Source organism: Lepidothrix coronata, unplaced genomic scaffold (genome assembly GCF_001604755.1).
Source record: "Lepidothrix coronata isolate B3197 unplaced genomic scaffold, Lepidothrix_coronata-1.0 Scaffold6, whole genome shotgun sequence".
In the NCBI taxonomy this organism is placed as follows: Eukaryota; Metazoa; Chordata; class Aves; order Passeriformes; family Pipridae; genus Lepidothrix; species Lepidothrix coronata.
The window spans coordinates 5364880-5387220 of NW_016690186.1; the positions used below are offsets into that span (position 1 = coordinate 5364880).

At 37.4% G+C, this 22341-nt stretch overlaps 1 protein-coding gene across 1 annotated transcript; it reads right to left on the minus strand.

The window, feature by feature from the left end:
• Positions 1–1027: 1027 nt before the first annotated feature.
• Positions 1028–21936, minus strand: LOC108505225 (desmoglein-1-like). The gene is made up of 16 exons (XM_017831043.1): positions 21889–21936; positions 15322–15357; positions 14824–14952; positions 13935–14090; positions 13659–13806; positions 12636–12799; positions 12251–12385; positions 11489–11674; positions 11048–11307; positions 10024–10166; positions 9656–9874; positions 8024–8512; positions 5753–5901; positions 5010–5070; positions 3422–3630; positions 1028–1999 (listed from the first exon to the last, which is right to left on the minus strand). The coding sequence occupies exons 1-16, from the start codon at positions 21934–21936 to the stop codon at positions 1028–1030; spliced, it is 3504 nt and encodes a 1167-aa protein (XP_017686532.1).
• Between the last annotated feature and the right edge of the window lie 405 nt (positions 21937–22341).

Here is a 22341-nt window from a genome sequence, read left to right on the forward strand (position 1 = left end):
TATTGCTTCCAAGTGTTTTTTTCTTTTCAGGAAGAATTCAGCTACCAGTGTCAGTGATACAGTACTTGCTATTGCCTCCTAACACCGCAAAGCTTCTAAGACTTTCTTTTCTTGTCAGTATTAGAAAAGAGAATTGGCATGGTGTATTATAGCCCTCTTAGTATAACCTGACATTGGAGATTTAAATGGTAGTCATAGTTTGGCACAAAATTCTGACTAAGAGTTCCCGGTTGTCACTGAAGTCCTTTTATATTTAAGCAAAGCTGTAATGGTAATGGAGAAAAGATGAAACCCAACATCTTCCTGGGTGACAGTGTCAACACGGCAGCACGAGCTGCGAAGAATTGCTGGTCGCTCCTCACCATGAGAGTAACAGCATGGCAGGCTCTGGCAGAGTGTTTGTTTTACTGAGAACTTCAAAAAGCAGTGAAAATGTATTATGTTTCTATAATTATTATTTATAACTATTGTAGGTGATGGGAGAAATGGTTGAAAGTGCCGTTTTGTAGCGCTTCTTGAATTACATACAAAGTAAAATGATGCATTTGAAAGTGCTTATTTAGTCTTGAGTTGACTAATTATTAATTACATTCTTTTCCTTTCTCGTCAGTGAGGGGCTATTAACCCAAATCTGCTTACTGTGGGAGATCACTCAGCAGCATAGTACTTTAACACTCTTTTGTATGATGTTAATTCATGATGTACTGTATGCACACAAGGATCCTCTCTCACTGCTCTGCTCGGTAATCAGATCTCTCTCCAAAAACATTAATGTCTGTTTGTACACTTGTAGTGCTAACTGGAGAGAAATAAATAGATTTAAAGCTAACTTCTGCTTTCCCTTCACTGACAAAGTCCTGCATTTAACCTTGAAATGGGGCACCCTTCAGAAATCCTCACACAAGTAGGAATCCCTGAAATTTTAGCGCTATTTCTTAGTTATAAATAATAATATTCTTGATGGGTGGCAGCTAATGAGTGTCAGTGCAAACGGCGATTTCGGCGGGAAGGGATGCTGGCAGAGGCCTTACTGACTGGAGTACTGCACGGTGCTGTACTTTGTCACTCGTCTCCGGGAGGTGCCTGGAGATGCTGTGCCCATTGCCTGTCCAAGGTGACAGTCGGCACTGAGCATCTGACCTGTGCTGCTCAGGCCCCCCAGATTTGCCCCCCCCAGGCTTGTTCCTCCCAGGCTGCTCATGCCAGACCCTGACACTACTCTCTCCGTGACCACCACGTTGTGGGCATTTGATAACTCTGAGGGGATATTTATTAGGCTGCCTGGCATGCCGGAGGCAGGCCTGAACACCCTTTCTGTCACTACCACATTTGACCCATCTACCAGATCGGGAATGCTCAGAGACGCTGGAAGCCGGGAGTTAGGCGCGATTACTCTTTCGGTGACAATAACATTGGACCCATCTGTGAGATCAGGGATATCTAGCATGCCACGCAAATCAGAGGCAGATGCAGGACCGACAACCCTTTCTGTTACGACGACGTTGGATGCCCGCAGAGGGTCAACACAAAGAGAGGGGGAGCCAGAGGTGTAGGTCTCAGTCACCGTCATGTTGCCGTGGAGCAGGGGATCTGGCATCGGCCTTGGGGGCTGTATGGTTGACCCAGATGTGTAGGTGTTTTCAGTAACAACCGTTGTAGTGCCAACTGGGGGAGGCATAGGTGCACTTCCATTGACAACGATGGTGGTTCCAGGTGGTGGGAGGTTTAGATCACTTTCAGGGTTGGGAAAGGTGACGTTGACGCCTGGCCAGGGTGGGTTGACATCAGGGAAAGGTTCGATCTCTTTGCCCAGACAGATCTCTGCCAGGGTCCTAAATTTTGGTCCTAATGTATCCAAATATGTTTCATCTGTATCTTCTCCGATAAAGCTGCAGCAACCCACAGAGCCAACAGGAGTACCGACTCCTTCGTGATCATAGATTAATAGGCAGTCATTTGCTGGCCGACCTTCATCTTCATCTGCATACACGAATGCTTTCTGTAGTTTGGAAAACCAGGAAAATAAAAAAAAAAAAGGAACAGAACAGAGTGACTTTTCATCAGGCTTTTAACCATGGATACTCAAACCATAGTAAGGTTTCCCTAATCACAGTAAGACCCAGCTGACTTGAAAGATGGGACATCAACAGAACAGATTATACCATCAACATTTTTTAATCCTGAAATAATTTTTATTCAAACATTACTGTGTTTTATTCTTGTTTCTGCCAACATTTAGCATCTCCAGTTTGGTCTGCCATCAGTGGGTCTGACTGTGGGGCAAAGGAGATGGGTGAACGAATGCACTCTTTGGGCAGCACTATGTGAACAAAGTGGTAGGAACAGGAGTGAAGCAGGTTATTGAGAAGAGCAGTGGAGAGGCCAGGATAGAAGAGATGGGATGGAGGATTGGCCGCTGTGGGGAAGACTTGGTGAGCCCAAAAGGGAGTCCATTTTGAACAGGAAGGAGATTGCTGATTTAGGATGGTGTTGGGGATCCTGAAGTGGTTGATGCAGAGAGATCAAGCAGGAAAGAGGAGAATTTAAAGTGATTACATGGTGAGATTGGAGGAAGCAGGAAACAATGGAAGGGGAGGTCTGGGAGGGAGAGTCAGAGTCTGGGGATTGAGATGGTCAGTAGGAGGAGTAATCTGTGGAGGGCCATGGCTGCCAGACAATTATTAATTGCGATCTGGGAGAAGTCCATGCTCAGGACATCAAGACTGCTCTGTCCTCTCCTCCACTGACCCTTGCTTAGATTTTGAAATATAGCAATCCTTATATATTAATTGATATTTTGGTGACATATGCAATTATAACATTTATGCCTCATAGTTCATGCCTATTATGAAAATATATCTCATGAAGACATTAATCATGTAAATTACATACCTCCTTTTTATACCATATTTAAAGGCTAATTCATGTTTGTCAATGGCAAAACTGCATGTTGTTGTCCCTTGTAGTTCACAAGTATTTTAGTGAACAGAAATGGCAATAAAAATTAGGAAAACAGTGAACTGATGTTCACAGTTCTTTAGGGGTTGAAGTCACTTCAAGCTGTACTGAAAGTAGGAGTGAACAATTTCACAAAGTTATTTCTTTATACACTGAAAAAGGTGAAAAATACATTAATTTAGTGGCCACTTACAAAGCTGAAATAATTTAGTTGCTTTCTACCACAAATGCAGTATGTCCATCAGTTTTACAAAAAGACTATTGAGCAATCAAATCTACTACAGCAGCAGCTCAAAGGCAGTACAACTACTAGTGTAGTTTTTCCTACTTGTCCAGTCAGTTTTGCTTTTACATCAGTCTTATACCATGGAAGTTATTTTGGATTTCTACCATGTAACCTGGGGAGAAGAATCTAACAAAAAGTAGGCTCACAGATGTAACTCAAAGAATATCAACTAATTACCTCAGAGAAATAGTTGTCTAGGAAGGCCATGTTCACTCCTCCTTCTCGATACTCTTTTATTGTTCCTCCAATTGACCCTTTTACTTCCCCTGTTCCAGAAATTCCTCCAGCTGTTCCGTAACCAGTACCAGTGCCATAACCAACTCCTGTAGTTTCTTCAACACCGGAAGCTACTACTCCTCCTCCTCCATATGTGTTATTATATATCTCTGAAAACAGAAAAAGTTATCCTTCCCATGCTCTACTAAAATTTACACAGAATTCACCAGTTGTTTTTATAAATACTATAAAGACACTACTGAGTTTCTAAACATATTTTAGACCACTTTCAGTCACAGATACATACAAGCATTAAACCTGCAATAACAATTAAGCACGTATTAGTGGACATCTAAGACCTTGATTTTATTCCTGAGGCTAGGCAGCATGTTCAGATATGCTTTAGTAAATCAATTATTTATTTCGGTTATTGACTGGAGACATTGTTCTGCCTGATGTACATAAATGCTGTCATGGGGTTTGCATTAGAAAATCAGATAATGCTTGTGGATAGTTATGCAAATACATAAATGTATATTTGTGATCACATCAGGTTTAAAATTATTTTGCCTTAAGGTCTTAGAAAAAAAAAGGCTCTGTTACTCCGTTCACATTTTCTAGTGGTTAGATTTTTAAGGGGGGTTAGAGAGAACAATAATGGATCAAAATAACCACTGATTTATAATGCAGAATGAAGACAGTCTTCACAATAAGTTATAAAGTAATACTTACAGGACTTTATCTTCTCGAAATTTTTTCATATATTGATAACAGGGAAAGAGTGGTCTTAATGATCAGTGTATTTTATGATAATAGAATTGCATACAATAGCCTTGACTATGGTTACATTAGGAAACATAGACTAAATTATATTTTTTTTCATTTTTATGAAGTGAAAACATACGGGAACATTTTTGTATTAATAATAGTTAGCAGAGAAATTGTCTTGCAGAATAACATTTCTTCCTGTCAGAAGCTAGTGAAAATGGATCTGTACCAGCATCCTTCCTTCCTGTTGTCATGTGAGGAATGAGGGACAAAGTGGCACTACGCAGATTGATTTATTCTCTATGGTAATCGAATTCCTGGGGGAACCTTATCTCAGAAGCATAAATTTATTGTGCTATGTACCAGCTTTCTGTCTAGTTTAATGCACAAATGATCAGTAATTACCTAGCTGCTTGACATCTCTTTTGGTAAGCAGAGCCTGGAAACTGGGAATCTTTCATGCTGAGTTATGAAAGCAAATTTCCTTATTCTGGCCTCAAGATTGATTTCTGCTAAAACTGGTGTCTGGAAAAGACCCTCCACTCAGTAGCTGGAATGATAAAGAAAAATTGCCTGAGATTTGAAAGCCTCAAAAGCTCAACCCTCAGATTCTTTATTCATTCTGGAGGTTCTAGTAGCATCAGTTTGACTATCTGTAGATGTAAGATTGGAGGGGTTGTGTTATAGCTGGGAAACTAAAGTGCTCCATGAATCAGAAGGCATGAAGTTCTGAAAGATGGATTTATGACAGTGTACATAGAAGATTTTGGGATCTGCTTACCAGAGGGTTCACCAAAATCACCTCCTGCAGCTGTTGTTGGGGCAAGAATGTGTGAGACATCCTGGAAAACAACATTTTGACTCCTTTAGTGATGACCTTGAAATTCCCATATGAAGACCAAGAGTTTCAGAATCATGCTAAGGAATTAGCAGTTCAAACTATTTATCACAGAATATGCCAAGTTGGAAGGGACCTGCAAGGATCATTGAGTCCAACTCCTGGCCCTGCACAGGACCATCCCCAAGAGTCACACCACGTGCCTGAGAGTATTGCCCAAATGCTTCTTGAACTCTGTCAGGCCCAGTGCCATGATCTCCTCTCTAGAGAGAGCTCTTAATTATCATCCCCATTAAAACAAAACCAAACTAAAACTAAAACCAAACCAAACCAAACCAAAGACTACAAGTTTTTTTAATTGTCAACATAAACGGTGATCAGTGGGGATGATTTGTGTTACTTTGTCCTAAATTTTCACTGAAGAAGTTTGCTAGTTATTGTGTTTCATCTGAGGGAATAGCAACACCAAACTGTTGTGCCAAGCTAACTGAACATAATTAAAAGCACATAAACTCCATCTGAGAATATTAATTAAGTATCACCTTTCGTGTCTGCCTGGCAACTGTTGACAGTGCCAGACTTCTTTTAGAAGAAGACACAATGCTACAATCACTCTCTACAGTCAAATGCAGTCTTTTCTCTAAATATGAGTTACTCCTGATTTTAGAAACATGGAATGTACTGACCCTGTCTTCAGGCTGTGCACCTTCTATTCCCCATGGATGAATTGCCCCTTCTGTGCATTCAGGTACAGGTTCAAATCCAGTTCCAACTCCACCTGCAGCGCCACGTCCACAGCCACAGCAGTCGCTCATTGACATCAGAATTGGAATCACTTAACAGGAAGAGAACAGGAAACGGGGATTTAGGACATCTCTTTCTCACAGGAATAGCTGCTTTTCTCAGAGGGGAGGTGCTCACAAACTTTTGAAAATATGTCTTTAAAATTTTTCAAACCAAGCAGCCTGCAAGTCTGGCTTTCAGAATCATTAGCTGCTTTTGGAAATGAATGAATGAATGTATTTAGAAATTCAGAATAATTTGTACCTTTAGTTATAGCAGAGCAACACAGGGGTGGAGTAGGGCTGTTACTCCAAATTTATGCCTATAGACCTGGGAACAGACTTTGATCTGTCTCAACTGAATCAATATAAGTTGCATACATATGAAAATTAAACAAACAGAACCAGTCTTGCTATATATAGCATTTAGTGCTATTCATTCCTGATATATAAGCATACATTTGTCTCTTCAAATATTGTAATTGAAAAGAAATACACATTAGTAATAATGTACATATGAGAATCAGTGGAGAGATATCCATCAGACTACAGTGATCTTTGGCTAAGGCTCCAGTTGCAATTTTCACATCACATATGCATAATGCCTGTTTTGAAAAAACAACAGAGGCAAACCCTAAGCCCAGATTTCCACAAATGTTTACGTAGAGTGAGTCAGGTTTCCCAGTGTGCTGTTATTATGCTTTGTTGTTTCAAGAACACAGTGTTGGAAATTGCAGAATTCTGTAAATACCAACATTGAAAACACTGCTCATTTTAAAAAGGCAATGCAATATTAATTCATAGAATCAGGGAACGATTTGAGTTGGAAAGGAGCTTGAAGATCATCTAGTTCCAACCTCTCTGCCATGGGCAGAGACACCTTCCATCATCCGTTTTGCTCAAGGCCCCCTTCCAGCCTGGCCTTGAACAATTCCAGGGATGAGGTATCCACAGCTTCTCTGGGCAACCTGTCTGTATCTTATGACTCACAGTAAAGAATTTCTTCCAAAACCTGCCGTCTTTCAGTTTAAAGCCATTTCCCCTTGTCCTATCACTGCACACCCTCTCCAGCTTTCTTGTAGGCCCCCTTTAGGTAGGCTATTCTGAGGTCTTCCTGTAGCCTTCTCCAGCTTGAACAGCCATAACTCTCTCAACCTGTCTTCATAGGAGAGTCACTGCAGCCCTCTGATCATCTGAACATCAAAGTGAACTGAAGAGAAAAGGGGGAAAGGCTGAACAGTGTACAAAGTGCTGCCTCACAGTGCCCTACTAAGGACATATTTAGTCCAGACTACCAACTAGGAGAGGAGATTTCCAAAGGCAGAATGATTGTCCTGTAACATTAGTCACACATAACACAGCACTTGCCACTCCAAACTTTTGTGGTTTTCGACTCCTACTAATCAAAGATTAAAACCCCAAACAAACCCTGCTCCTGAGAAAATCAGGGTAAAAAATCCATATCCTCAGTTTTTTTAGTCAGTATTTCTTCAATGGTAAATTTTAGATGTTGATTACTTGATGCCCAAGCCATGAGAGAGGGTAGATCCTATCTGATTGTGGTGTTCTGAGAAATAATTGCTTGCATAAATTCTAACTTGAGCGATTCTTATCCATGAAACTCATACTTCTTCAAAATACTAGGACATATGAATGAATGTACTTTTTTGACCCTGTTATAATAAATACTACTTGTTTTTAATAGATATAATATTTGTAAGCAATAGCCAAAAGTGTAAAATCTAAGATGATAGTATCTATTGTTCTACTACTGAAATCTGTCTTTGAGCACAAAGGAATCTTGGTCTTTACATCTTTTCTTACCCAACCTGGAGCTGATACTTGTCCATTTCTTCTAAGAACGTAATGGAAGGACAAATTGCATACTCTAGGTTTTAAGTGACTGAACAGCTTTGTCTGATGGTTTGAGAACTAAATAACATCTTAAGAAAAAAACTAAACCCTAAGTTTTAGAAGGGAAGTAGTTATTTCTGAATGAAATGTGTATGTAAATATATAGAAATTCTTTTAATTTAAAAGACAAATTTTTCTTGTCAAATGGCCTATAGGAGCCAACAGATTAACAACCAACCAGAAAAGTTACCTTGTTTTAGAAGAATTACTAAGTATGCTTTTAGAAAGGTAATAAAATTGTTTTCTTAATTTTATACTTACGAACAAATATTAATCCACCAAGAAACATCAGGCCAATGGCAGCACCGCTAAGTGTGGTCGGTGATTGGTAGTCTCTGCCATAATTTTCATTTCCATAATTGTCGTCAATGGATGCAGTATATCCTCCCTCACCTCCATCGTATCCATCAGTATAAGCCTGCCAGTCTGTGTGGTCCTCATAATCTCCTCCAGGTCTAGTCTGACCATCACCACCACCTTGTCCTCCTGTATCTTCCCGGCCTTCTCCACCACCACCAGTATCAGTGCCACCACCTCCAGTACCACCACCACCAGCACCACCACCACCACCACCGATGATAATTATTTTTGTGGCCCCACTGGTGCAGTAATTCCGACTATCACACTGACAAGCTTGCACAGGAATTATGTGTGGTCTGGGGCAGCGTCGGCCTTGGCTGTCTCTTACAGTGATATAGATCCTATAAAGGTAAAAGTCAATGTTCTGACTCACTAGTTCTGCAGAGGAAGCTTCGGGGGACAAAAAAAAGAGAAAAATATTTAGGTGAAGGTATTGACTATAAATGCTCTACAAATCTCTGCTTTTTGTTAGTTATATTCATAGAACAGAATATGAGACTAAGAGTTCCCTTTCTAAGATTTTCGGTTACTTATTCATCTACAGTACTTATTCAAAGCTGAAACTTATGATACTCCTCTGTGCTAGATTTTCTTTTGTAAAACTTGAGCCAGATCAGTCTAGTTATCGCTTTTAAGCCTGAGAAATACAAAAGAGGCAAATGCACTTTTTTATTTCTACTACCGCTTTTCCGGATTTTTATTTGCACAATGGTAAACATAAAAATTGCGAGTTTTATGCATTTCTGTTTCCTCTCACGAGGAATTTAAATAATTTTTTCAAAAGATTTTTAAGTAGGTTTAAAAAATTTAGAGTTACACAGGTGCATTTGCTTAGACTCAAGAATAGTTGTAATTGTGATATTTAACATTTAATGTAGTCTTCTATGCATACAGTAAGTTATGCAAATTCTGTCATTTAGTAATGTATGAGATTTGATTAATTCATTAGTTTGTCATGTCCTGTTGGAAGAAACTGGAAAAGCTCCACTGCACACTGACAAAAACAGTTTTTGCAGAAATACAAGTAAGTCTAATTGGTACAATAAATTACAAAAATTGTAGGTTTAATTTGCCATTTTCACATGCCTCTCACATAAGTATGGCTCTGCCAACTAAAAATTTTATTCTTTAATACAAAATTTTAAGAGTTTTGTCATATGCTTAGGATTTTTAGATACTATAGAAATAAAAAGTATCAAATTACTCCTTTTGATTTACTCATGTTTAGACCAACAGAGGTTCTTGTCATAGTTGTACTCAACCTATAGTTTTTGCTGTCCTATTTTTTTTAAAATTTCTGTTTCCTTTAAAAAACACATGTAATAATTCTGATTCTAATTGTAATATGATTTTATATATTTATAAGCAAATATGGAGCAACTTCTTGGATCCATATGAGCATAAAATCACATTTAAGTGAGATTAGAATAGATTCTAGTAACTGTTTTTTTTTTTAGTGAAATATTATCCTACTCAGTTATATAAGAACTTGTTGCTATGGTTTATTCTGTTATAAAATGTAGGTTAATTTACCGTTTATTGATCTGATTATCCATGTAGTTTGAGGTTCACCATGTATGGTGAATGTAAAGGGCGTAGCATATAGACCTCCATCCCTGTGCTTTGCTGTGATAATCACTGATGGGGAATGCATACATACTTTCCTTAATTCAGTATTAATAGTCGGGCAGTTGGCATTGATATCATCTATTGAAAGCACAATGGTGCCTGTAGCAGTATATCGAGGAACCCCTGTAAAAAGGAGATATTTGTGGTCAGGAGGGAGTATCGATACTATAAATAATGCAGTTTGGGTTGGAAAACTAGAAACAGGAAAAAAATTGATAGAAATCCGAAAACAAAAAGAGTTTTCTTTCAGAAACCTTAATCTCTTTTCTTACCTCTGGTGATAGCCAGAACCTCTGCTTTGTACTGCCCATTGATGACATAGACTGATTCCCGGTTAATAGCTTTGTTGAGTGTGATTTCACCAGTGTTTTGATTGATTCTGAACCAGGCAGCTGGATCACGTCCTATACTATATCTGTGTTTGGTGAAGTGAAAATACTCAGTGTTATGTTATGAGTATATGTATTACATATTTATTTTGCAAATAATATTTGGCATTTTGGAACATTTTTCTTTAGGCTGTGCTAGGTCCTCTTGCATTTAAACCTGTTCAAGCAAAAGCCATATAGACTTCAAAAAATGTACACCAGAAAAGTGATTAGGAATAAAGTAGGTGTGTACATTTTGCAAGTCACATCATAGTTTTGAAATTAAATCTCTCTGGATTCTGTAAAATTTACTAGAATCCTTGTTGATATCAGTGGTTAAATCCACAGCTCTTCCTGTAACATTCTAAAATTGTATTTGCTAACACATTTCTCAGTTTTATGATTTTTTCCCAAACCTTTGTCAATAAGCTGTATTTATTTCCACATACATTAAAAAACAAATTCTGATCCCAGTTATTATCATCAGTTTCAAGGGAAATAAGTGTCAAATAATTTTTTTTTTATTATAGAATGAGCTGGTAGTGACCTCTTCTATTCTGACTGGATAATACTGCCCTTTATTGGGATTTTCTGTTTGCTTGTAGCAAACATATCAAGAAAAATTATTCTTAGGCTGGATAAGAAAAAAAACTCACCTGTTTTATTTATATAAGTTACAGCCTATTGGAAAAATGTTATTTTCTTTGTCTTGTACAAAAGGCTAAGGAAAGTAGGTCAGGAAAGAAAGCAATTGTAGCACAAAAAAGGGCTGAACGATATACTATTGTATTGCTGTTATTCTATTGCCAATGAATGAATGTTGTTTTAAGTTGTTTTTTTAAAGCATCCTTTAAAATACCTATTCCTCATCCCACTGAAATCTCAAAAGAATTATTCCACCCAGGAAGTTAAGCAGAGCAGAGCTTACACAACATTTGACGCAATAGCTCTTGTATCCTCATCAATGGCTGTGTATGTTCCTATAACATAATTCACTCTTGTGCCTTCTGATAGAGAAAACACGACTGAAGATGGGTGAAACCTCGGTGGTTCAATTATATTTTTTACTTCTATTGTGAGGGGTGTTCCATATATTTGGTACTCTTGTGCAACAGAGTGGTGGAAGGCAGCTACGTTCCTGACACCAATCATCAGTGAGTGGGTTCGGAGCTGTTCATAATCCAGTTCCTAAAAGATAAACCACAGAGAAATAGATAATACATAAAAGTTCCCTAATTTTATTTAAATATTTTTTATTTTAAATGGTTGAGTGACAATATTTTTACTGGCCATTTAATTTTGTTAACAATTGACTAAAACTATTTAAAGATGATTATTTCAAGAGCTGAATCACAATATTTATCCATACCTTAATTACTCTAAGGATTCCTTGATTTGTAGCTCGATCTGTAACAATTTCAAAACAGTTGTCTTCATTACCAGATATAAAGAAAAACTCTGCTAACCAATTGTCTGTAAACTCTTCATCAGCATCCAGAGCTTGTATTCGTAGCAGTTCTGAGCTGAGTGAATTTTCTGAAATACTTGCTGAAAACTGGAATGACAGATAAGTACCTGTTAGCAAACTATAATATATATAATGTGAGGAAAACATAGCTGTCTGCAGAGATTCTTTTGAAGAATGTCCTGTGCACAGCCCATGCGAATTAAATAAAAAAAACATGTATTCAATTGTGATTCTGGTTGCAGATTTGAAGAGCTGTGTCACCTCAAGTGTTTGCAGAGGCATCTTAGAGGGAGAGGATTTGTGCTTTCTATAGCAAAAGATCTTAAAAAGACTGGGTTAATCTACATAATCTAGCCATACTTCAGGGATCTGGATGCCTGAAGTACTGGATTTCTCTGATTACAAAGAAGTCAGTCCTGACGGTGTCAGGATTGACTTCTCTGAATACAAAAATAATGTATTTGTGTGTTACCAGAATTGGTGCACAATGTATGGACTGTGTTTCGAGGACACTACAAGGGAACAAGGACAATACAACCCTCTTATTCCAGTGAAGCATTCAAATGTGAAAGTGCTCTATGGGTTAGTAAGGGCTCTGTTATCGACGGGGTTTTTTAACAGGGTTTTAAAACAGTTATGTTGCTTTTGGTATTGAAAACTCACAGAGCTTTGAGCAAGAGTTGGAAAGTTGTCATTGACATCAATAACTTTGACATTACAGCTACAAAGGGATGATATTCCATCTGCAGCTCCATCCCGGTCTGATGCCTTCACAACAAGAGTGTAGCTACTATGTTGCTGTCACAAAAAGAGAAATGAGTGTGTTAGAAGACCAGCTGTGCATCTTATAAATACTCATGTCTTGCTACTATTTCCTAATATAGGAATTTACCTTAGATATTTTATTGTAACACATTGAAAATATGCATTTCTCCAATAATTATTGTAAAAACCACAGCCTTTCTCTCTCTTTTATTTTCTTTCATGCTCTCATAACACATATACACCAAAAAATCATGTTATTTAACTTTGAAAAAGGAAATGTTACCTCTCTGTCAAGGTAATTGGCAAGATGGAGTTCTCCAGTATATTTATTCATAATGAACATGGGTGGACCTGAAGGTTCCTGACTCTCTATCTTGAAGGCAATTTTAGAATTCAAGTGATTAGGTTCATCTGCATCTGTTGCAATGATTTTCATCACCAGTGTGTCTAAGAATAACAAATAATTAAAAAAAAATCAGAAAATCTTTTGTATTCCTGTGAACAACTCATCGACACAATGCTAAAACTTGTATGAAAATGATAGAAGGCTTTCATTAACATTTACAAAGAAAATAAAAAATTTAGTTTTTTAATACTGATTCTGAATGTTAATGACTTTAAATTAATTGAAAATCAAGGTCAGATGGAATAACGCAGATTTTCACTGAACTTCTTGAAATCACCATAGGGAATATGTAAATACAGTAAGTACTGAGCTTGTAGATATTAATGTAAAAAATTGCCACAGTTTTAAATGAGAATTTCTGTAAAGTAGAAAATGAGTGTTAGGCACCATTGCCTCAGTTAATTTCTTTACTTTAGGTAAAAAGAACCATTTTAATCATTTAAGTAAGGGTTTATTTAGTAATATTCTACTGTGACTGCAATACACAGGCTACAAATACAAATATTTGAAAGAGAAAAATGGGAAAAAATGTGTTTTATATATCCTCAAAGGAAATAAGTGTAAGTGTAGTGTTATTTTTATTTCCTAAATGAACTGATTTATTTTTAATTTTCACATCTGAAAGAATTTGCATAATGGTATGGTTAGAAACTGGAACATTCAGCATTCATGTGTGGGAGGAAAGGGGGAAGGAAGCACTGCTGCTTAATTTATGGCAACGAGCTCAGGCCCTGGCTCAAACAGCACTTGGAGAAGCATCTGGTGCTCCTTCCTTTTCAGTAGCCCTGGCTAATCTATGTCATTACCTAAGAAAAAGCAGAATGAGCACCCCAGGTTTATATTTATTGTATTCTGGGAGCTTCACTAGCACTGCTATAAAGGCATAGTGTAGTTACTTACTGTCCATACTGCTCTCTTCAATAGATCCTGTAAATACAGTTTGTGCAAATACAGGAGGGTTGTCATTTATATCCAGAACTCTGACTCGAAGTTCAAGAGGTGGTTCCAAATCCATACCTGTCACTGAGTGTTTGGCAAAGCAACGTATCTAGATAAAGAGATTTACTCATTTTAAAACCAAAAGTAAGCAAAGTAGCAATCTGAAACAAATTAATTTGTTGGCTGCCCCACCCTGGATCCATCATCAAAAAGGTATAAAAAAATGGGAGTACTTACAACGAATACTGGGGTTACTTCCCTATCCACTATTGATGTTATATTAATTTCTCCTGTTCTTGGGTTAACAACAAATATTCCAAAGGGTGCACGATCAATTCCAACTCCAGAGATGCTGTATGTGACTGGATTGTTTTCTTCACAGTCTGATCGGATCTACAGCAACAAATAATTATTTATTTACTTATTTATTAATTTTTTATTATAATTATTTATTTATTTATTTATTTATTTATTATTTAAGTTTACTGAGGATACTCGCAGGGCTTTTTCTCCTATTCTTAGTTCCCATAAAACATTCTATATAATTTCTGTTTCTCAACCACTATTCACAAGGTTCAGTTGACAGAACCAATGGAGAGTTCTTCTACTGAACAATTAACCTAGAGATCCATCTCCCCTTAAGTGCTAGATAGGCTTTCTCTTAAATCTGTTAGGCAAGTGAAGAGAGAAACCTCCAAGATTATCACACTGTGGCTGGACCTCAGTAAGTGAAAGGACAGGACAGGAAGATATCGTCTTTGCTCTGTTTCCCACAGAAGTCATACACAATGCTTGAGCTTCTGCTTAGGAGTTTATCAGGGTGAGAGACAAAAGAAAATATTGTGCTCTGGTACACACATGCTGCATGCAAAGACATCGGTTGGAGCTGCCCAGGAAGTAGACTGATGGCAATGTTCTAGGAAGCCTCTGGTCACTCCTCAGCAGCCACATGGGTTCACTTTATGAGACTGTCTTAACAGAGCTGGAAATATTGCATCATCTTTCTTCTACTCTGCATTCCTTGCTTCAACTACTCTAAGCAAATATATTTTTTCTCTGTGGTTTTATCAGCCTGTCTTTGCAAAAAACTTCCTCGTCAGTGAAACTTGTTTTTCTTTCTACTTACTCTGGCAATTGGATTCCTCTTAGAATTATCTTCTCCTTCTCTACAAGCTGCGGCAAATTTGATCCATTCACGTTTTTGTCTTCTGAAGGTTTTCCATCTTGCTGTTCCATTTTCATGCCATTCTTTTACCTTTGACACAGAGTTCCAGTGTCACATGATGTCAATCCATTTTAAATTAATACAGACAATTAGAATTTTCAATGATAAGGAGGAAAGAAATTTTTTTAGACCATGTGCTTTTTTACATGTCTGTGAGTCCCAAACTCTAAGACTGTACATGTTTACTTTAAAATTATTCCTTTGTGTGAGATACTCATTTAGGTTTAGAAAAAGTTCTCTCAAGAGAGCAAGCAGGTTATTACCTGCAGCTGTTTAATATTTAAATATGTTTTCAATCTTCAGGTTCAGAAGTGTCTTAGTTCAGTATTTTCCACTTGGTTTTTCATTAGTTACATTTCATTTGATCAGAAAAACAGTTTCTAAAGAAATATATATTACCTCTACATGAAATCCTGTGCTGAAATCCAAGAGTACCTGCAAGAACAATGAAAGATTGGTGTGTAAAAATGTAAGGCAAGATGCAGTAAGCAAAGCCCAACTGCAAGACATTGTTATACTGCAGGACTGGAGAAGTACTTTTTGTCAAGTCTATTGAAATAGCTTATCTAGGCAATAGCTACAGGATTTCCAGATATGACTTTGTGCAATTCATTTTTTCTACCTCCAGCACTTGAATTCCTTGACAGTTTAAACCTTCAAAATTAATTTTGTCTTTCAAGACAGAACTCTGGGTTTGAATGGATACACCATAGCAAATTTCAAGCTATACCTACATTAAAATACAGCTTTCACACAGATTTTTATGTTTTAACACCTCAGCTGGTTGCAGGAGTTGTTACCAAAATATCTAGGAAACTAGAGAAGGAGTCTTTATTCTAAATGATGTATTTTTCCTTGTCCATAATAAACCTGGAATACTTAACTAGGTTTTTTAACCAAAAAGAATGAAAATAATTTCTTGGAACTTCCCAGTGAAGTCGAAGACATTCAAAGTAAGATGGAAAGAGAACTGCAGTCATCAAACATATTTCCCTGGAGTGCAGTGGGTTTTGATTTGAGACCTAACTATGCAACCAGTCTTGAGTAAATGAAGGTTGCAGGATCAGATGCAATATGTAATTACTTTAAAATTAAAATTTAAATGAGAGAAGGCTCAGTTTCTTGATTAGCACAATTTAAAAGAAGGCACAGTTTAATTAACCTTATTCCTAAATAAGGTGTAACCTCTTCAGAGCATTTTTTTGGGGGTTAGGACCTGGTTTTCCTCTCTTCAGACAATAAAGGTGAAGAATATGGGATTTTCAGGACTGGATTCTTTTTTCATTCATCATTGGGAAAAACAAAATATCCAGGTAACTCAAAAAGTATTTCAGAGTTTTTCTTTTCTCAAAAAAAGTTTTTAACATCTGCATTTATGAGTTTTCCACTTCCTTGTAATTTCCCATAGCTTTTTTTTTTGTTTGTATTATGCCATTTGTACTTAGATAAAATCTGTGACAATCTTTTATCCTATGGTTTACATCATGGGACTTTCCTCACTTTAAATTTATTGTATTGTTCTGGCAAGGCTGGAACATGGACACAGACTTTTTTCCACTTACTTCATGTGAAGACAACCTCTTACATGGAACAGATTAATGAACAGCAGCTTCACCCTTCTTCTGCTCTCTCTCTTTTCCCCATTTACCTTTATTCTGCAAGAGGTCCACCATCTGTCATTTACAAAACAATGTCTTCAATGATCTGGTCTTACCCAGAACATTCCCTGAGACCTTGGCACATAATGGCTGCCCTAATCTGTTTCTGAATGAGGGAGTTTAGACTGTGGATTTGCCCATGTGATGTGCATATACCTTGAAATTTATTTGACTATTCATAGGGAAAGGATTTTTTTTCCATGTTTCTTTGAGGAAGTTATTGACATAAATGGTTCAGAAAAGTACTCTGCAGAAAAATCTTAACAATATGTTCATGTTGTACTAAGAGCATTAATATATTTTTGAGTTTATGTCTTGGTGACTATTTAAATTTTGAGCTTCAGAATAGGGTTCAAATTCATGTGTGGCCATTACTCATCTCAGAGAAGGGACAATATCAGACTTCAGGTAAATGGCAGGGTTTTTCCACCCCAGTGGGAGCTCAGGCCTGTCCTTTTGTAATCCCCCTTGGAGCCTGAGGAAACACAGGAAAGTCAAAGGGACAGACTATACCCTCAGAGAGAACCTGAGTGATAAGGTCTACCAGAAAGAGCACTAATTGAATAGTCTCTTATCAATCAATCCCACTAGTTGAGCAGGGCCTCCTTTGGTGAGCACAATGAAATACTCTCCACCCTTGGGCTGAAATCCCTTCTGGCATGAGAGCAATTGTCTTGACCCAGCAAAGTATGAGAATACACCTCCCAGTGCAATGCTAGTGAATCTTGTCTGCTGTCTGCATCCTGTGGCCTATCCTGTTACTCAACAGTGAGACTGATACCTCACACCCAGACACATCACTCATACTCAGCAGGCCTAACTGAAAAACTATTCTGAGTACCTCTGAAATAAGAATTATGCCCATAAAGAATTCTGTTGTTTAAGGCTATGAATACTGATAAAACACAATTTCAACCAAGTTCTGTTTTCAAGCAATGAAAAAGACGTATTTTACACTGGAGAATGAGAATGTAATGTAATGAGAATGTCAGGACTTTGTCCATTGCGGATTGTAAATTTAGTCCCTGTATTTCCACACTTGTCCTATGCTAACTAAGGATAACCCTATTCTGCTACTTGTTGCTAGTGAAGATCTCGAATCCAGAGTACTTAGTAAAATTTGTGTTATTATTTGAAAAGGCTGATCCAATGAACTTGATGTCTGTGTTTGGTATATCTCTCTTTTATAGGAAGGAAGGCAGGCAGACACCAAAAAAAGCTATCTGGTTCATCAGATAAACCTCAACAGTTTTGAGATTATATTTATCCAACTTGATACAGGGATGGAGGTTCCTCTACCTCCCCAACTACTGCTTTCCCATTGTCTCCTATGACCAGCAGTTAGAAGTCTTCCCCCAGACCAGTTATCTATTTCTAATATCTATCTTGGAGGCAAACCTGTTTTTTTCTAGTGCTATTTCCAGCAGAGAAGTGCTGTCTCCTAGTAGCTAACTCTATCATATTTCTAGGTAGTGAAAAAAATTTCCTTCTAAACCAGTATTCAAGTACAGCACTTTCCATAGACCCAGCGATTAACATTAATTAAAGCAATAGGAGTCACTGGAATGTGTGGGATGCATCCCGAGGACCTTGGGGTAGGCAGGCTGATGAGAATGATGCCAAGATTTGCTGGTCTGTTAGTCTCTGAGAGACTGTGAAAAGAAAAAGGAAGCTGCAGAGAAGCTAGAGGCTGGTTGCAGAAGCGGTTTCTGTTTTGGTCAGGGAACAAGTTATGGTGGCTGTCATTTGCACAGTGTCCTGTCTGAAAGCTTGTCCTTTATTGTAATGATACCTGAACCCTTGTCCAAAATGACACCTTAGAGTCACACTGGAGTGATTCTGGATTTATTCTGATGTAACTGAAAATAGAATTAGGCCCATAGGATGTGTATGGTTCTTTGCACCCTCAAAGCAATTTACAAACAAGAATTAACTAATCATTAATTGAGTGCCAAGCAATATTATACGCAATTATGGAATCCTCCCTCCTCCACCTACTGAAATCTAAATGACTGAACACGCCTTTAACATCTTCCCAGCATTATTCATATGGGACCTGCTTTCCTCTCTTTGAAGTCAACAGCAGTATTGTTACTGGCCTGGATGGGAGGAGTGCTGAGAACTCAAATGTATTGCATTAGTCATCAGGGTGCAGTGGTAGCTCTGGTACTGTCAGCGTTTTGGGACTTTTATATCTTCGTATTCATCCAAAGCTCTGATTAATAAAGGGTTGCAATAATGAACCCTTCCCTTTATTCATTCTGATTCTCTTTAAAAAATGATAAATCAGTGCACATGAGATAATAAGAAGCAGAGTTCAAACATAAGACAAAACCTCATATTTTAAAAAGATGCGATTTAATCACTTGTTAATTGAAACGTGATGGGGTTTTGTTCTATACTTTTCATTTTCATAGGTCACTAATTAATGTACTTATTCCAATTTATAGGCAAAGTTTTTCAGGATGATTCTTCTGGCATTTTGTTTACTAATTTAGAGGAAATCAGGTGTTTCTATATCAGTAACTGATGTCAATATTTTGTATTGCACCCAGAATCCATTGCTACTTCAGCAGAGTTATGACAATGGTTGTGTCAGGTAGAAGAATATATTCCAAAGTTTTATTTATTTTAAAATAAGTTTATTCAAAGAACTGAACACTTTGGGAAAGTTTCCACTGCAATTGTTTCTGTTCTGCTAAGTCATACAGATATAATGAATTCCCATACAGTAACCATTAGAAAAATGAACAGAAAAGTAATTTCAATGTAGGGTGTATGCCATTATCATTCAAATTTGAGTTTTTCAAATTAGTCATGCTAAGTGCCCTCAATAAATCTCCTCAATAAAACCTGAATTCTGATATGGCTTAGAGTGTTCTGGCTGCAAATGCATGTTTGCTTAATGGCCATTTTACTTAGGAGTGTAAAACTGCAGGCATGAAAACCTTATCTTAGGTGATAATTCCTGAATGTGAAATTGCTTTAGTTTCTATTTCTACAACAAAATTATTTGGCAGAAGAGCCTGCAAGTTCCTGATTAAATCCGGGCAGATGTTTTGTATGCATATGCAAGGAGAGAGTTTAGCCCCTTAATTTTTTTATGTGCAACCAAGTTATGAGTAGGAGGTGTAACTATAGCCTAACAACTGGAGGGGGAAAAAAAAAAGAGCGTAGATAACACATGGGAAAATGTAGCCAGACAAAAGTGCATAAGAGATGTGGTGTATTTAAAATTATTGGCTGTCACATGATAGCTGGCAGGAGAAGAGTCATACCTGATCAAACAGATTATTTCCATAAAACGTGTCTGCACTAGTATCACAAACAGAACTCCCTTACTCATGAGAATAATGTCTTTGAAGTCACGTGAGCAAGGGTTGCAGAATCAGTCCCACCGATGGTGAAATCCATGTTGAAAATTACTAGTTTCAGGGCTGGTAAATTTTCTTTTTTTTGAAAGTGTAGTAATGTACTAAAATATGGATAACTCCACGGCACTTTTATTTGAAGCAACTTATTAACAATATACTAACCAGACAAACCATTCAGACAGGTAATGTTCATGAAAGATTAATCAAGCTGAAAGCCAAGACTCTTTCTCACAATGCACTAAAATTGGATACATCAATTTATAATTTGTTTGATCTCTACAGTTTCTCTGTTAGCTTTCTATAAAGTGCTGAAAGATGCTGTTAAGCTGTATGGACCATCATGAACATTGCTATGCAGAAGAACACATAATAATTACAATTGTTTCCTCTGGGCAGTAGAAGTTCAAATGTTTGATAGTCATCAAAACACAATGGCAGTTTTCATAATTGCTCTTTTTTTGTGACCCAACACATACCCTCCGTCACTCACAATTGCAACAATAATATACTAAAAGAATGAAAATGGCTTCAGAAGTGCTGAGAGAAGTAAAGCAGTAAAATCTCTTTTGAATGGACAGATCTTAGACATGGTACAGTCAAGCTTTTTGAACTTTGACACATTGGGAGTATGCATCACCAGGTAACTGAGTGAAATGGATAGTCACTAGAGCAACATGAAAATCCAGAGGTGTTAGTGATGTGCAACAGACCAGCCTCGGAGATCTCTGCACTAGCCTAAACAAGCAGAAACTTATCCAAACTGTAACTTGCTTTTGCCAAGTTTTGCTATTGTTTGCTTGGCAGCTGCCCTGTGCTAATTAGTTCTACTTTACTGATCGCAGAGCTGTCAGCTAAAATTAATGGATTATGTTTTCAAGTTAGTTTTAGGATTTCATATTCTATAACACACTTTCTCAGACTGCAACATTCCTAGAAACGTCAGTAACGAGAAGTTAATAAACATTTATGCTTAGTAATACATTGTGTAAAATGTAAAATTGCATGAAAGTCACAGAAAGACATAACTATAATAGAAATCTCACTCTTCTCAATCTTCCGGGCCTTAAATCTTTAAACCTCTACCTGGTTTCAAAAGAGCAGCACAGATGAGTAAAATTAATCTGCACAAAAATCAGATTGCAGGAGCAATAAGGCCTCCATAGTCCTTTTAAGTCCCTTCTGGGTAATTTCCACGTCCTGATGAACACATTGTACAACTATGCCCCTTGACCATAGCCACAACTTTCCTCTTACAGTGAGAAAACAAACCCAAAGAGCAACACTTTCATCATGCATTCTCTTGCTCAGCACATGGTGGCTCAGACACTAATGCACTATAACACAGGAATTCTTTGTAATATGATAAAATAGGCCTAGTTTTGATTTTTACTCAACTAAGATTTTCACTGAATTTTTGGTTTTTTTTCTCATGAATATAGCTGTTGGATTTTGTCAGCTCTGAAGTGCTCTTACTAATCAGTTTAATCAGTTTAGAAAAAGAGATTTGAATTCTTTAGAAAAAGATATTCCTTCAACTGATAAAAAAGTAAAGGTGTAGAAACAAATTATATCTAATCATTACAATTTTTATAATGACGTCTTTTATTAATAACAGTGACCCCTTAAATAGTAGACACAGACAACATTTGTCTGAAAATCATGCATTAAACAGAGAAAGCCACATGCCGATCATCAAGAGGTTGCAGAAAGTCAACAAAGAAAGTAACATTTGTCATTATTTAATGAAAAACTAAATTAATTCTGTAGAATGTCTAGAAGTGCTGTTTAAAATGAGCAAAGCCTTGGTTTTTTTTGTAAATTTCATGAGATATTTTGGGGGACTAGTTTACGGTGTAAAATGTAATGGTCTCCTGAGGAAGACTCAACCGGCGTAGTCACAGAATTTACAAATACTGTTTTAAAATCTGACTTACCAACAAAAGGAACAGAAAAGCAGCCGTTCGGTGAGGGAGCCAATCCATGGCATCTGACTTCTCGGATACAAGTCCAACTGAGTTGTGGTTACAAGCCCGTTCCTGTTCCCCTCCCCCCTCAGCTCTAGTGACTATTTAAAAAGACACTTGGTATGTGTCCTTATAGTCAGCCCTTCAAAGTGTCTCTGCCTCCCTCTGAGGGAAGCACTGAAGATGCTGTATAACAGAGTGTCTTTCCCCACCCCAAAATCCTGGGCTGGTCTCACCTGAAACGCTTGACAACATCATTATTGCTTGCAGGTAAAAGCTAAGAGACACACCTTAATTCTTACTGCACTGAAACCCTTTGTTGGATACGAAAGGGTAAGTTTTAAAAACAGAAGGCAAGCTTCGCTGAGAAGATACCGAGTGATTTATAAATTACTCACAACATAAGGAATCATTAAAATGGTA